The sequence below is a fragment of the Narcine bancroftii genome, chromosome 8 (genome assembly GCF_036971445.1).
Source record: "Narcine bancroftii isolate sNarBan1 chromosome 8, sNarBan1.hap1, whole genome shotgun sequence".
NCBI lineage: Eukaryota > Metazoa > Chordata > Chondrichthyes > Torpediniformes > Narcinidae > Narcine > Narcine bancroftii.
The window spans coordinates 102,540,105-102,556,923 of NC_091476.1; the positions used below are offsets into that span (position 1 = coordinate 102,540,105).

Below are 16,819 nucleotides of genomic sequence, written 5' to 3' on the forward strand. Positions count from 1 at the left end.
TCCAGACCACAGAAACAGGCCATTCAGCCCAAATTATCCATGCTCTCCAACCTGGTCCTATTTGCTTGCACTTGTCCCATATCCCCCTGAATCTTTCCTATCCAATGGACCTCTCTGAATACACTGGACAACGAAGATTTTGAACTCTTTTGGGTGTATTTTATGGATTTTGGGCTGCTAATCATGAAAATCACCTTAAAATATTCTATCATGCACCTTTTTTTAGGTATAACATATTTTGTGATTTCCTGCCATATTTTAAGCCTACTAGTATACTGCCAACAAAGCAAGCTGTTTTGGTCAGTCTAAGTATGACTGGACATGCACTCAGTGCAGAGGCGATGCAAATGTTGTCTTAGGCCTGGATCTGCTTACTCAGGTGAGATGCAGACAAAATTTGAAAGCACCTCACATATCAATGTAATGCATAGCATTTGTATATGGATTGAACCCATGTTGATGTGCATATTCTGCAGGCAATAGCATAGTGAGTGTATTTAACAATAGCGTTTATTGTCTTCAGGACGATTCAACACAGCAAAAAATGTATCGGCAGTGTCGCAACAACTGTGATACATTCTGTTGCATTTGTGGCGAGTATATGTTTTATGCTAAATTCAATCAAATTTAATTTAAGGTTTCTCCAAATTTCTATGTGATACAGCAAATCTGAAATTATATTTGTGTTTACCACAATAACCAATTTTGTTTTTCAGGAAGCAAACCTTTTCAATAAAATTGTCCTGGGATATCTTTTGAATGTCACAATTCTCCCCACTTTATTTATTTATTTTATTAGGAGATCCAGCACGATATCAGACCCCTCCAGCCCATGAGCCATGCACCCAAATACATTTGTGTGACCAATTAGCCTACTAACCCCCGTACATCTTTGGAACGTGGGAGGAAACCGCAGCCCACAGAAAACCCACATGGTCACAGGGTGAATTTACAAACTCCTTGCAGACAGTGCCAGATTCAAATCCAGGTCACTGGTGCTGTAATAGTAATGCACTAACCACTAATTGTGCTGCTCTTCGACCATTACCTCCAGCAACTCGTTCAATATACCCACCACCCTCTATGAAGAAGGTGCCCCTCAGACCCCTTTTAAATCCTTTCCCTTTTTCCTCAAATTTATACTCTCTAGTTTTAGATTCCCTCTCATGGGAAATAGTCTGTGACTGTGCATATCTATTCCCCCACTGGGTTGAAACATGGATCTGATTGAAAATCAGCATCGTTTGTGCCGAATGGTTCCCTTTTCTGTCACTTTAACCAACTCACCTCTTTTGGTGACGGTGAGCTTAGTGGTAGGCACAAAGCTGCTCACGTCGGGCGGGTTCTGCACGACACAACTAAATGTCCCATTGTCATTCTGTGTCAGATTCTTCACGATGATTGAAGCATTGCCATTTCTAACCTCCCCATTCCATAGGACTCGATCCTTCAATGGGCCTTGAAAAGCAGGAAACGCGGCAGAATGGTAATAAAGTATCTGCAGTGGGAAAGGGGATCAGAGTCAAACACAACACACAATAGCTGAGTCCCAAAGTAACCGTTGGCAGAAATTCCTCTCCCACAACGATATTCCAGCACTAATTGTACGCAAAAGCACAGGAAATCTGTTATTCTGCTGTGAGAGTTGCTAAGTTGCATAACCTAAACCAGTATTTCTTAACCTGTGGTATGTGGGGTTGTTATAAATTGTTCACCACAAGCGGAGTGCCTTGGTTGTGCTTTGCTTGTGGCAGCTGTTTGAATAAAGTGTGTAAAACAGTAATGGTATCGCCCTGAATAGAGAGCAATTGATGTCACTTGCCATTGGAGTGACTCTCTTAAAGTGTCCCCTTATCCCTGCTTTTTAGGAGTCAGCCCAGTCAGAGGTTTCAACTGTAAACCTTGGGGAGAGGGGCAGGGGGGGTTATCTATAATGTTATTGTTAATCTTTCGGGCAGCTCTGTGGACAGCAGCTGTTACATATTTTCAAAGAATGTGACTGAAAATTAAACAGAATGCTTTAAGTTTATATATTCATGCAAATGAAGTTTGTTCATTTTAAGTTCATTTGTGTCTTTTAAATTGTTTATTTTTAATGCAGGTGTATTAGGTAGGCATGGTAAGATCACGTCCCAAGCAACAGGAAAATACATATCCAGCAGCTACCACTCCCTACAGGTGCCAGATACCAGGGCTTTTACTGTATAATTAAAAGCAAAATGTAAAACAAGGTTGTAAATTTGACAATATGAACAAACTAAATTTCTCCAAAGTTTATTCCCACCCAAACAAAACAAACATCCTGTTGATGGTCTGGCAAGGGACTGAACACACAAGCAGGACTGACCATTTCTACCCATGGATGCTGCCTGACCTGCTGAGTTCCTCCAGCAGTTCATTGGATCCTCTCTGTTACTTGGCAAGGTAATTCACATGGTTGGTTTACATCTACAGACAGAAAATCCACAACAGCATTATGGTGATGGCTGACTGGATACACAGACATTCCGTTGAGAGACAGAGCTAATGTGCCCATGACCATGCTTGAAGTGCTACCTGACAAAATTAAACCTGTGATGGAAGCTTCTCACGTTCAGTTACAATAATGTAAGCCAATTGACACAGCCCCTTTGTCTTATATTAGAGTTGCTCTCCTGCTTTGGGCCAGCAACCTGTGCTCTGTAGACACTACTACTGGTTACAAAGCTGCCCTTTTTATACCACATTGCCAAGAGACACACTTGGTGCAGCCAACATGAATGTAGGGAAGGTCCAAATTCTAGAGTCCTCCCATTACCAGGCTTTGAGACAGAGAGGAAGCCCCTCAATGAACAGAGGGTGAAGAAACAACAACATGCCACAGTGGTGGTAACACTGAAAGAACAAATGCAACAATGTACATTGATGAGAATATATAGATGTGAATGACATTATGGGTATAAATAGACTATGAATGGTTTTCTTTTCTGTAAGTAATTTATTGTGAATAAAGTATACTTTTGGTTAAAAAATACTATCAAATATTGATTGTAATATACATTAAAACAGGTTTTATGAAGACTGATTCTCACATCAATGCTTTGTATATCCACATAATCCATAACCCATAACTCCCAAATCATCTCAAACCTTATTGTGCTTTCTTAGAACCTCATTCAATTCACCCATTATTCATCCAAACTCCAAGGAATACAGAACTAACAATTTGAATCATTTGAGATAACCCTTTCATGCCAGGTATTAGCCGAGTGAATTTCTTCAGGAATACTTCCAATGCAATCATATCATATATTTTAAACAGGGAGACAAAGGGGATACAAACTCTAGACAATAGACTAGGCCAGACTGCCCTGTAAAACTGTGACAATACTCCTTTTTACACTAGACCGTTGGCAATAAAGGGTTAGTTATTTGCTGGACTTGAATGCTGACATTTTGCATTTTTTGGAGTTGAACACTTTGATTGTTTTGTACTCCCATTTCTTTGCAGTCCTTCTCCACTTAGAAAATGGCCTGTCTTTTGATTTCTCCTTTTGAAATGCATGACCTCACACTTTCCACATTCAATTCCAATTGCCAAGTTTTGTCTATTCACTCAACATATATCCTGTTCCAGAGTACAAATATCCTCTGTCCAAAATTCCATCCCTTCAGCAAACTTGGGAACTTTGTATTAGAACATAGGAACATAAAATAGGAGCAGGAGTAGGCCATCCAGCCCATCGAGCCTTCTCGGCCATTCAATGAGATCGTGGCTGATCTGATGATAGGCACATCTCCACCAACCTGCCTTTTCCCCATATCCCTCAAATCCTCTACTATATAAAAATCTATCCTTAATTCCCCATCTATGTAAAAATATAGATTTAAATATATTAAATATATTCTTAAATATATTTACTGAGGTAGCCTCCACTGTTTCAATGGGAGCAAATTCCATAGATTCACCACCCTCTGGGTAAAGCAGTTCCTCCTCATCTAAATCTACTACCCTGAATCGTCTCCCACACTAATGGAAACAACTTAACTACCTCTAAGTTAGCTAAGCCTTCCATAAATTTATATGTTTCTCATTTCTTCAGTTCCAGTGAGTACAGTCCCAGATGTCTCAATCTCTCCTTGTAGGCTAAGGCCCTCATCTTTGAAATCAACCCAGAACCTCCTCTACACTGCCTCCAATGCCAGTACATTCTGTCACTTTTGCTCAGTATTCAATATAAATAGTAAATCATTAAGGACCAAACATTTAGCCTCGCTGCACTCCACAAGTTTTCCCCTTCCAGTCTGAAAATGAGCCATTTATTCCAACCCTGTCTTCTTCATGACAACCACTTTTCAATCTATTCAGTGCACTGCCTCCAATACATTTGGCTTTTCTGTGGCACTTTATCAAATGCCCTCTAGAAATCCCAATTCAGGATTAGTTTCCTTCCATCGATTCTGCTTCTTGTGTCCCCTTAACATCTTAACAAGTTTGACAAATGTGACTTTCCTTTCAAAAAAATAATGTTGACTTTCTTTGATTACATCAAGCTTCACTGCGTATATTGTTTTCCCTCGAATGCAGATTCCAGCATCTTCCTAACAACAGACATTAAACCTGTAGTTTCCTGCTTTTTGTCTCCTTAGTTTTTGAACAATGGCATCAGATTTCCATATTTCTCAGTTGTTGCTACCCTCCTAGAACTTGGAGAGTTTTGAAAAACTCCAGCCTGTGACTTTACCATCTCTGTGGTCACTCCCTCTAATACCTTTTGAGTACAGCCCTTTGAGCTCTGATGACTTGTCTCCCTTGAATTCCAACACTTTAGTTGCAGGCCCCAGTCCAATCCTTCCCCACCAACATCCGCATTACTTCACATGCCCTCGATCTCTTTCATAACATTCAATTCCCTGAACTTGACCGCCTTATATACACAGTGGACATCCAATCTCTCTACACCTCCATCCCACATACAGAAGGTGTCAAAGCCCTTTGTTTCTTTTTTGACAACAGATCGAACCAGTCATCACCACCCTCCTCCACATAGCAGAACTTGTTCTCACCCTTAATAACTTACCTTCAACATCCCACTTTCTCTGAAAGGAGTAGCCATGGGTACCCGCTGGGTCCCAGCTACGTCTGTTTGTGGGCTTTATGGAGCAATCCAAGCTACAAATCAACACAGGCAAGGTCCCTCAACTCTTCCTCTGCTACAGTGATGACTACATTGGGGCCGCCTCATACACATGTGAGAAGCTTGTTGACTTTATTCATTTTGCTGATAACTTTCATCCCAACCTCAAATTCATTTGGTTCATCTCCTCTTTCTTGATCTCTCTGTCTTTTGTGTTTTACATTAGTTACAGGAATTGTTCCAAATTCTTCCCTTCTATTTGAAACCAGCTCACCTATAATCCATGGATATTTGCAGTGACCTCCACTGTGATGAACAGCTTAAATTATTTGCTTCCTTTTATTAATTCCCCTGTCTCGCTCTCCAAGGATCCTGCACTTGGTAACCTACTCCACCCTAAATGTCCACTGAAGTTCTTGCTTTTGATATTACCTGTTGATTTACTCTCAATCAAATGTCTCCCTTACCAGAGAAAGAAGGATGATGTCCCACATCACTAACCTGTAGTGCAGAGCAAATCCAGGTGATAATGCCCTTCAACACTTCTACAATTGGAGAACTGGCCCCACATGGACTGCAGCAAAGAAGGATTTCCCGAAGTAACACAAGAAAGACATCACAAAAACAAACAAATATATTGCCTTTTGCAGGAGAGACAATGCAATTTATTCTAATGTGAGTCTTTCCACTCATCCTTCCAATGAGACATGATGCTCAGGACTCAATCTGCTCTCTGACAATGAACATAAGAAATGGGAGCAGGAGTCAGCCATCGGGCCCATTTAGCCTGCTCCCCCATTCAATGAGATCATGGCTGATCTGATGACAGTCTCATCTCCACCTCCCTGCCCTTTTCACCATATTACTTAATTCCCTTACCATACAAAAATCTATCTAACCTTATTTTAAATATTTTATTGAGGTAACTTCCACTGCTTCAATGGACAGCAAATTCCACAGATTCAGCACCCTCTGGGAAAAGCAGTTCCTCCTCATCTCCATCCTAAATCTACGACTCAGAATCTTGAGGCTATGTTCCCTAGTTCTGGTTTCCCCTACCAATGGAAACAACTTACTTACTCTCTTATCTAAGCCTTTCATAATATTTTACATTTCTACAAGATTCCCTCTCATTTTCTAAATTCCAGCAAGTACAGTCTCAATCTCTCCTTATAGGCTAACCCCCTTATCTGGTGACCCTCCTCTGCACTGCCTCCAAAGCCAGAACATCTTCCCTCAAGGAGAGTAGAACCAGAACAAAATGCAAATAACCCCAAGGCATTATCCAAACAAGAATAGGAGCTTTCTCGCTCATTTCCAGACTCAATATCTCGCATTGGACTATCGAATGTTGAATTTTCCCGAATCCCGTCCCAACACTGACCAATATGCCCAACTTTGTCCTTCATTCTCTAACTTTTCCCAGTTCTGATAACATCTACCAGTAGAAACTACCCTGTCTGTTTCCACAGAAACCTTCTGAACTGGTGAGTATTTCCAGCAACTTTCTAATGACTTGAGATTTCCAGCTTTTTCCCTATAGTGGTTTTATTTTAGATTATCTGGACTGCAGGTTGTGGGATCTTGCTATTCTCAAATGTGCGACCACATTTACAACATCAAAACAAATGGCTACATACCAAAATTCTTGTAAAGCTGTTCAAGATGTTTTGAGGTAGTGAAAGACACAATTTAAGACCAGTTTTCAGCAAGCTCTATTCACTATTTAATCAACTGACCTACAATATGAAATGCCTCCACTAGAGGGAAGATCTGCTCCAGGAATTCCCCAGATCCTGGGGAATGTGCTGATAGAGTCTCCAATTCATGTCATCTTAATCCAATGCTCATACAGGAAGAGGGGACAAGCTCTCTTGCTACACAGTGAATGGTGAGAACATGGCAAAGCACACTGAAGCGTAGAGGGGTCTGCTTAACTTTCTTTTTAAATCTACAAATTGAGACACATTTCATCAAATTGTAACATTTAAATAAGAGGACACAAAACGAACCTGTTTTAAACGTGATTCTATAGGTGTGATGCACTGAGGTAGCAGAAAGCAAGCCCAAAACTCAAAAGACTATACAACAGGCTTTATTCCAGTAAAAGTCTGAACACCAGTTCACACCTTGGTGGCTCCCGTGTGACTGGCTCAGGAGGGGCAGGCACAGGTTTATATTCAGGTCGGCTGATTGACAGCCGGCCAGGTGGAGTCAGCCCGTTAAGTGGTCTTCCTGCAGGTACAGAGATCGCCCCCTGCAGAAGGCTGGTGGTCGTATCACCACAATGGGTAATGAGAAGGATTGCAAAAAAAATTGAAAATTTGGAAATGGTTCACTCTCCACTCCCCACCTCCTGCAATATTTTTCTGTCATTGAGGGTCCACTTCTCTGGATCCCTGTGGCTTTGACGGGTGCAAAACAGGCGAGATGAGGTCCAGATGTGTAGGAGCTGCTACCAATAGGTAGGTCCTATTCCCTATTAGTCAGTGTGCATTTAAAAGCATGACAAAGAAATTATATTAATTGCAATTATGATTATATTACACCCAATCTTAAAAAAAACCCCAGAAAGTATAGTACAGAAAAGGGGAATGTACAAAATGAAGATCAGAAACTGAAAGAATGAGCTGGGGATGGAGGTTGAAAGCTTTTGACAGGGACAGTGGACATGACAGAGAAGGAGACAAGGAAAGTGTGACCAAGAGCAGGGTGTGGAGATAGCTGTGGGAGTTCTAGGACATGGGGCTGAGGATGATCTCATACCAGTCACCTGATAGTTCATGCTGGAATTTCTGAGAGAACATTGGAGAGGCTGGTTACTTTTTAACAGTTGGTGTGGGAAGGAGAACCATTGGAGAAAAGAATTGTGATCACCCTCAGACACTCTTTCCCCACCCAAGTTCCCAAAGCATGGGCAGGGGACAGGCAGGATACTATAGCCCTATTAACCTCCTTCTGTGCTTACAAAACTGCTTGTCTTGCACACATCAAAATCATGAGTATCTTGGAAATAACATGTTCATGCTTGCCAGCACAAACAAATTAAAACTTGAGACAGATCCACAAAAGCAGCTGAAAAGGTCATCGTATGTTTTGTGTTACTGACAAGCAAGTACCTGGCAGTGTACCCAATTGTAAAACAGCCTCATTTTGGTCAGGATGAAGGAATAATATACAAGAACAAACCACCAGCATTTACACTGTGAATTGTGGACATTTCCAGTTTATTACATTGTGTCTTTGTAAAAATGTCAACAACTAATGTAGGCACAGTTGTATCACATACAGGTCAGGATACAGTCAATGCTTTAATCTAGTTTAACCTTTTCACTGTTTTATTTTGTATTTTGAACAGCGAAGAGTGATCCACATTAAGTATCCTTCGCATAACAGTGGAAAGGTTTTTTTTAAAAGAGATATAGCACTGTGACAGGCCCTTCTGGCCCAAGAACCTACTCCACCTGAATAAACCCACGTGACCAATTAACTTACAAACTCTGTCTGTCTTTCAAACATGAGAGGCAACCAGAGCACCTGGAGGAAATCCACACAGTCCTGGGGAGAGCATAAAACTCGATTCGAACTGGGTCGCTGTCACTGCTAGGTTTGTTTTTATTCAGTTATCATATTAGCATTTCTCCAAACTCTTCATTGTTAGTGGCCATCACTTTTCCCTTGCCCTCAGACCTGACACCCCACCAGAGTTCTCTGGGTCTCCAGATTCAGATCTTGGTGTCTGCTGGGTTAGGTGAGGCAGAGGAGCAACAATTGAGGAGCAACAATCTTATGACAACGCTTCAGTTATCCAACTTGCTGGGGCTCTTGAAGGGGAAAGGCACTGAAGAGACTTCACAGGGGACCATGCTTGTGGAGTAACAACAGCTCCTCTGTGAGGGGAGAGGAGAAAGACAAGAGAAATTAATTCCTTGTTTAGCACGGGGGCTTGTAGAACTGGCAGACAGTGGATTTACTGTTTCAGCCCAACGGGTTTATTTCACTGTTAATACTCCCTCAATGCTCCTTCCCGTTGATCCTCTGCTCGCCCTTTTATCATATCCCTTGTCTTATCTTAGTTCTCCAAAAATCCACTCAGCATCAGAACAATTGTTTCCTTTGGTTTCGTGGGTTCTGCGGTGGCTGCCAAGGCGTGGGTTGCACACCAAGGCTATACCACAGGAGATATTTGACAGCAACTGGCAGGCAGGTAGGTTATTTGGCCAATGATGTGCTCCATCAAAAGCTCAACCTGGGGCTTCCTCGTTAAGGTGGGCAGTCATCGTTGGGGAGGTTAATGGAAAACCAAAGGTACATTTCAAAGTAATTCAGATGTCCTTACAGTTTCTCACTTGGAAATCCTTGCACCAGTGGTGACTCTGGTTCTTCAAGATAGTTATCCCTGGTAATGAACTTGAAGATCAAAAAAATGCTGAAGGACATTTCCAATCAATGGTCTTCCACCTCTGTTTATTGGTCCACAGATGCTACCCGATCTGCTGAGTTCCTCCTGAATTTTCTGTTTTTGATTGGGCATTGAAATAGCCCAGGACGGCCAGCTTATCCTTCCCTGGACTACAAGCCATGCTTTCCTCAAGTGTGGAGCAAAAATCCTTGTTGGTCATACCTGTAGCTTCCATAGATGGTGTGTCCATAGCTTACTGATTCCACGTCTGTGTTCCTTTATCCACCGAGGAATCACTGAGACACCAACCTAGCCAATTAGCGACAGTAAAGTTCCCCCATGAAAATGGGCCTTGGTCAGTTTGCCTCTGCAGCAGATAGGGAGCCTATTCCTTGTATCTAATGCACTAGCTGCTCTGTTTTGTTGATATTTGTTTAATTGCCCTTCTTTTTTTGAGCAATTGGCTGCTTCCTTCCTGAAGTCAATCGCTTTGATGGTGGCCTTTATCAGAAAACCTCCTCAGCTGGTCACATACCAGGAAACAGAGCATAACCAGAGGAATCTGACAGGGAGTCAGGTGATCCTTCCACACTCTGAGTGACACTGTGTAGTTTAATTTAGGAATGAGCTGGAAAGGAGAGAGAGGGGGGTAGAGAGAGAGAGAGAGAGAGAGAGAGAGGGTGGAGAAGGGGGGGGTAGTGAGTGGAGAAGGGGGGGTAGTGAGAGGTGGGAGGGAGAAGGGGTAGTGAGAGAGGTGGGAGGGAGAAGGTGGGGGCCGAGAGAGGGGGACAGAGAGAGGGAGGGGCAGATTTGAGCTGGAAGTCATGCCCACACTGCAAAACAGAGATTGTGCACTGCATTCCACTGACCTCCCTCCCTTGTCCTGCCCTCTCTGATCCTTGGTTATCATTAAGTTATCTACCGTATAAACACAGCATATTTTGAAACAAGAAATAATCAAAAATCTTCAAGCTTATAATAAACAAAACCCAAAATCAAACCAACAACCATGTCAGTCTGTGCGGGAGCAGACATGACAAGAATGAGCCTCAGTTTCCTGGTATGTGATCAGCTGAGGAAGTTTTCTGATAAAGGCCACCATCAAAGCGATTGGCTTCAGGAAGGAAGCAGCCAATTGCTCAAAAAAAGAAGGGCAATTAAACAAATATCAACAAAACATATGAAGAGGGAGTATCAAACAAATGACCATCGTCAGCTGGGGACACAGGAAAGTGCACAGCGGAAAAGATGTAGAAAATTACAACAGTGAAATGAACAAAGAATTTACATTTATGTGGACCCCACAGAGTCCTAGGAAGTGCTGAAGTACTTCACACACAGAAACTTTGTCGTTGCAATGTAGGAAACCTGTCAGCCACTTTGAGCTAAAAAAAGTCACAAAATGATGGCCATTTGGCCCATTACATCTGTTACAGCAGCTTCGTCCTCCCATGCTCCACCGTCCTTTCTCCGCAGGTTTACACGTTTCTCTTTTTATTAAATATAGACATACAGCACAGTATCAGGCCTTTACTGTCCATGAGCCCGTTCCAGTCAAATATGTACACCAATTAACCTACAATTTCGTACTTTTTTGAAGCGTGGGAAGAAACCGAAGCATCTGGAGGAAACCCATGTAGACAGGGGGAGAACATACTAATTCCTTACAGAGAATGTTGGATTTAAACCCGGATCGCCGGCACTGAAATAATGCTGCACTAACAGTATCCCCCCAAATTATTGGAGTTTTACAATAAATGCAAGGTGTTTATCATTTTTGTTTGTTGCTGTTGAGTCATAACAGCTGCAAAGCCTATGTCGAACAAATGTTATGCATTTAGAGTCAGTGTTTCATAGTTGGAGTAGGGGAATCGGTAAGCAGGGGTTGGGGAAAGGGTAAGTGTGCAAGTGCACAACTGTTGGGGCATACTGAGGGAGCGCTGCATTCTAGGATGGCAACCCGAGAGAACATGGCTCTGTTAGATGGGCAGTGCTACATAAGCACTACTTTGTTGGACAAGCAGTACTGAGAGAGGAATGTATCGATGCAGACATAATATGGAGGGAAAGTCCAGAGGTGAGTTGGGAGCAGCAGGAATGAGAGGCTACTTCACAAATCAAGGATCTGAACAAAATTACTGGGATAAAATTTGAAGGAGTTCATACACGGACTAATTATGAACAAACACTGTTCCTTCAGAAGTGGCATGTTTTAAATGAGATGTTGAGGGGCTGTGCCTGCCTTATAAACACCATTATTTTTACAATGATTGTGTCCCTTTGACCTCATTATAATTATCATTCAACATTCACCTAACTAATCAGCTTTAAACAACAAAGTCTGCAGATGCTGCGATTTAGAGCAATACACAAAAGCGCTGGAGAAACTCAGATCACTCAGCATCTCTACGAAGTAAAGAGAGACCAATGTTTTGGGACTGACCCCTTCACCAAGGTATACCCATACCCAGGTATATCCAGGGCAGCACAGTTAGAATCAAGGTCGACACAGTTAGCATGGCGGTTAGCACAAACTTGTTGCAGACCCAGGCGCCCCGGGTTCAAATTCAGCACTGTCTGTATGTTTGTACATTCTCCCCATATCTGTGCGGGTTTCCCCTGGATGCTCTGGTTTTCTCCCACCCTCCAATGTTGAGATGTACCAGGTTAGTAGGTTAATTGATCAAATTGGTGTATTTGGACTTGTGGACTGGAAAGCCTATAACCGTGGTGCATCTTGAAATTAATTAAATTAATCTGGCATCCAATTGTTTGAAATCTGCTGATCTGGCATCTGGCTCACTCTTTATTTATTTTTAGACATTATCACGGTAACAGGCCCTTTCAGCCCACAAGCCCGTGCCGTCCAATTATCTTACAACCCTGGTCCGAATCGCTGGTGCTGTTACAGCATTGTGCTAATCATGCAGCCAGTCAGGAACATGAGCTAAGTGATCAGGGTGCAGGTGGGATGAACAGTCAAAGCAGGGTGCTGGATTGAGGTTGGGGGTCAGGACTCTGGGGCAGAACTGGGACCTGGGGACTTGAGTACAAAGGTCAGGACCCCTGTGTACATTGTGGCTGGAGTTGAGATCTGGAGTGCTTACATAGAACAGTGCAGTACAGGAACAGGCCCTTTCGTTCACAATGCCTATGCCAAGCAGAATGCCAAAGCATTGATCAAATGGACCAGAAACACTGAAGAGGTAGGGTTATTTTTTTTGCAACGAGTTTTGCTGAGGAATGCACTCTGTAAGGGAGGTAGAAATTCAATTAAATAAATAGATTCAATTAAAAATATCCGAGGGAAATTGGATAATTAAAACATTTGAATGCATAGATATCCTAAGTGGATAAACTGGCCAGACTGCCTTTGTTCTTCTCCAACATTATGATACAATTCTACCAAAAGAACAAGAAAAGGTAGAGATACAATTTTGTTTGGCCTTGTAACCAGTTCTTGGGATGATTTGTTCCTAAATTCCTCCAATCTACCTTTCATGAGGTCCTCTTACAACATTGAAGAAATACTAATGCATCGAAGTACAAAATGTGGGCCAAGTGGAGGAACATTGGATTGGTCCAGCATTTCAGGCAAGCACAGACTTGAGCTGAAAGGTCTGCTTCTGTTCTGTGCTGTATGACTCATTTGATTTATAGCAGTTTTCAGGAAAAACATTCTAGATTCCCACTGCCCTGAGAATGTCACAATGGGAAATGTTCAGGTGAATACATTATAACTCACTATGCTGAGACTCACTGGAAGAAGAAAGTTAAATCTTTAAAGGGAACTAGAAAACATAATCAAATGCATTAGGAGCAAACATCACAGTGAACATTGACACATTCTCCACAAATGCAGCATTTACTACCAACCAAGAAACATAACCATGCTATCATACTCACACCATGCTTTGCCCCTCCATTTACTGGGCGGAAAGACCAGTCCACTGTCAAGCGTTGTGTGATGGGCGAAGAGGACCTGAACTTGCAGCTCAGTTCTATGTCCTCTCCAATGAAACCTTTGGTCTCTGATGCCAAAGAAACTTCAATAGAGGCAACACCTGTTTGGAAGGAGTGCTGGAGTCAATACCAAGTAAGAAGAATGACTGGTTCAGCAAGAATGTTTCATTTTTGTAAATTATTCTAATACAACGAATGTAATCAGAAATTGTTTAAGCTGTGTCTATGAATAGCATGGAGATGTTCGAATACAGGAATGAGATTTGTCTGTGCATTTAAGTTAATAAGAATCCAAAATCTTTTTTAAAATGGATTTGTTGGAAATCTGAGCTAGAAATGACCAGAAATACTCAGCAGGTGTGCAGAAAGAGAAACTGATTGAGAAGTTTCAGGTCAAAGGTTCTTTCTCATAAATGGGAAATAGAGAAAACAAGAGCAACACAGAATGGTGGAGGGTTTCAGCAGGCCAGGCAGCATCCATGGAAGGCAAAAGACCACCAATGTTGGGGGCTGAAACCCTTCATCAGGAATAGCAAGAGAGAAAACAAGTTTGGTTTAAAATTGCAGAGAAGGCAAGGCAAGAATGATGGGAACAAAGGATAAGGTGGTCAGGAGAGAGGATGAACGGGGGTGGGGAACAAGGGGAGGATGGGGAACGAGAAGAGGGTGGGGAATGAGGAGAATGAGAGGAGGGTGGGGAACGAGAGGAGGGTAAGGAACCAGGGGAGGATGGAGGGAGGCGGGGAACGAGAAGAGAACCAGGGAAGGCAATACAAAAAGGGCAAGGTGAGAAACGAACGGGGAGCAGGGAAGGGAGAGATTGGGAGAACGAGGGTTGAGGAGAGGGATCAGTGCTGGGCCGGGTGGGAAGAGGAGTTGGGCTGGAGGGGGAGTGGAGGGTGAGCAACCTTTTGGGACTGCACCTTGGGACAGACGGAAAGGCAGAAGATTGGTGTAACCGAAGGGAAACGCCGGCACGGGACAATTCCCCCTCATCTCCTCCCGGCCCGGACTTACCTGGGACTAGGAGCAGGGGAAGGAGCAGCAGGACCGGGTCGTGGCGTGGCGACCGGGCCGTATCTAGGGTCCGGGATCTCAGGCACATTCCGACCCAGATCGCCGCAACGTCACGTCAGGTGAGTGCGGAAGAGGAGGCAGGAAACGGGTGTCCCAGGTGAAGGGGAAGGGACTCGGTGACGTCACTGTCCGGGCAATCAGACGGGTTGCGTCACTACCCAGTCTACCTGACAGGTGAGGTCATTGCCCAGGCTACCCGATGGATGACGTCACTGTTCATGCTTCCTGACAGGTGACGTCACTGCCCAGTCTACCCGACGGGTGATGTTACTGCCCTCCTGTTCTTACCCTGGCAGATCAGCTCACTGCCCTCCTCTACCCACCACCTGACAGGTCAGCTTACTGATCACCTCTACCTACCCTGGCAGGTCAGCTCTGCTCACCACTACCTACCCCCAGGCAGGTCAGCTCACTGACCACCTCTACCTACCCTGGCAGGTCAGTGCACAGCCAATGTCTATCCACCCCCTGGCAAGTCAGCTCTGCTCACCACTACCCACCCTCAGGCAGGTCAGCTCACTGACCCCCTCTACCTACCCTGGCAGGTCAGTGCACTGACCACCTCTAACTACCCAGACTGGTCAGTGCACTGCACAGTTTGGCTCCAACATACCCCATCATGACTGCCAACAATACAAAAACAATGGTTTCCTTTCCATGGACAGTCCTGCCACTTTAAACACCACTCCCTTGTAAACAAAAACACATTGGTTAAGACTCACATGCCCAATAGGGATCTGCCAGCTGACCTGACCCCTTTCCTTCTCTGGCCAAAGTCACGCCGGTTGCTTTTACCCTATTGTTTTGACCAGAAAGATCTCACAAACAGCATTACTAACAAAATTTGCTTCGGTAAAGTTTATTGGAGGATCCAGGACAGGTTATTCTTTGCTCACTTCAAGAAGTCTTTCTCAACCATCTTGGAGGGCAGAAGTGTCATGTATTTGTCGTTCATAAAAGACTGCACACGAAGATGTAATGCTTCAGTCATTTGTTTAATATAGAACGATACAGTATAAATGAATGATGATGCCATCACGCTGGGCGTGATGAATAAACTATAATGTAACTGTAATATTAAATGACCAGATCACTGAACATGGTCCTTCAGTCACTCAAGAGGACATTTTTCCCTCAGAGAGGTAGAATTCGTCGAGGTACATTGAAACTTCTCCGTCTCTTTGCTTTTGGGGGTGGTACCTCGGCTGGAGGTGAGGACTGTGAAATTTGTTTTTGGTGGACCACATCCGGACGTTGCATAGGACTGTGTTGTTGAGCAGGCTGCTTGACTGAATCATAGGACTGCTTGGTTGAGACAGAGCCTAATTTCTCAAAGGTAATTCTGGAAAGTTCACAGTAGGATAGGCCCTTGGAGTTTCATTTGGGGTAGCAAAGCCTCATAGAATTCTATCTGAATTGATTGTCCAAACATCACTTCAACTGGTGTTCGTTTGGTGGTAGAGTGAAGTGTAGTTCTAAAGCTTAATAGGAAATCTGCATTTTTATGACCCCATGATGTTTTTAGTGTTTTCTTCATCTTCATGGCCTTCTTGATGGTCTATACAAAATGTTCTGCTTCCCCGTTTTTGCTTGGGTCACAGGGTGCTGACAAGATTGCCAAACACTGTTATTCTGCAGGAATACAGAATACAGATACAAACTGTGGTCTATTATCGGAAGCCAATTCAATCAGTAATCCATACATTACAAATATACTTCGAGGTTTTTCAATGGCCGGTCTGTTGTTGTTTTCTTCATGTGTACTTCCACTGACCATTTAGAGTCTGCATCACCACAATGAGGAAGTTTCCCCCCACGAACGGACCAGCAAAATCAATGTGAATCCTGTGCCAGGGGTATGATGGCCATTTCCACGGATTTGCTTCGGTTAAGGGACTCTGGGTTTCACATTGACAAATGCCATATCTTCTTATGGTTTGTTCAATGTCTAGGCCTATTGAAAGCCAGACATGCATACGTGCTTTCATTCGAACCATCCCCGGGAGTTGTTGGTGGAATTCTGACAATCTTGCTGTTTTGTATGGATGATCGTTCTGGTTCCCCAAAATAAACAACCTCCTCAACTGATAATTCATTGTGACTTGTATAATAAGGTTTTAGTTCTTCTGATATCACTTTGGCCTCAGGCCACCCATTTGATGTGAAGTAGAGGTCCCTTGACAGTAGAGTTTCTTTTTGTACTCCTTTACTGATTGTTTTTGCTGTAATAGGTAAATGGTGAAGTTGTTCTTGATTAATA

General features: G+C 43.2%; 1 protein-coding gene across 4 annotated transcripts in view; it reads right to left on the reverse strand.

The window, feature by feature from the left end:
• Positions 1 to 14,706, reverse strand: part of LOC138741085 (myelin protein zero-like protein 3) — a 30,175-nt gene extending 15,469 nt beyond the window's left edge. Inside the window, exons 1-3 of one of the 4 annotated variants that reach the window (XM_069894610.1) lie at positions 14,500 to 14,706; positions 13,426 to 13,583; positions 1,288 to 1,498 (exon numbers count right to left, since the gene is read on the reverse strand). In XM_069894610.1, coding sequence (XP_069750711.1) covers positions 1,288 to 1,498; positions 13,426 to 13,583; positions 14,500 to 14,587 — 457 coding nt within the window. In that variant the 5' untranslated portion in view covers positions 14,588 to 14,706. The remainder of the gene's footprint in view (positions 1 to 1,287; positions 1,499 to 13,425; positions 13,584 to 14,499) is intronic. The other 3 variants (XM_069894612.1, XM_069894611.1, XM_069894609.1) reach the window with 3 other exon arrangements.
• Positions 14,707 to 16,819: the final 2,113 nt, after the last annotated feature.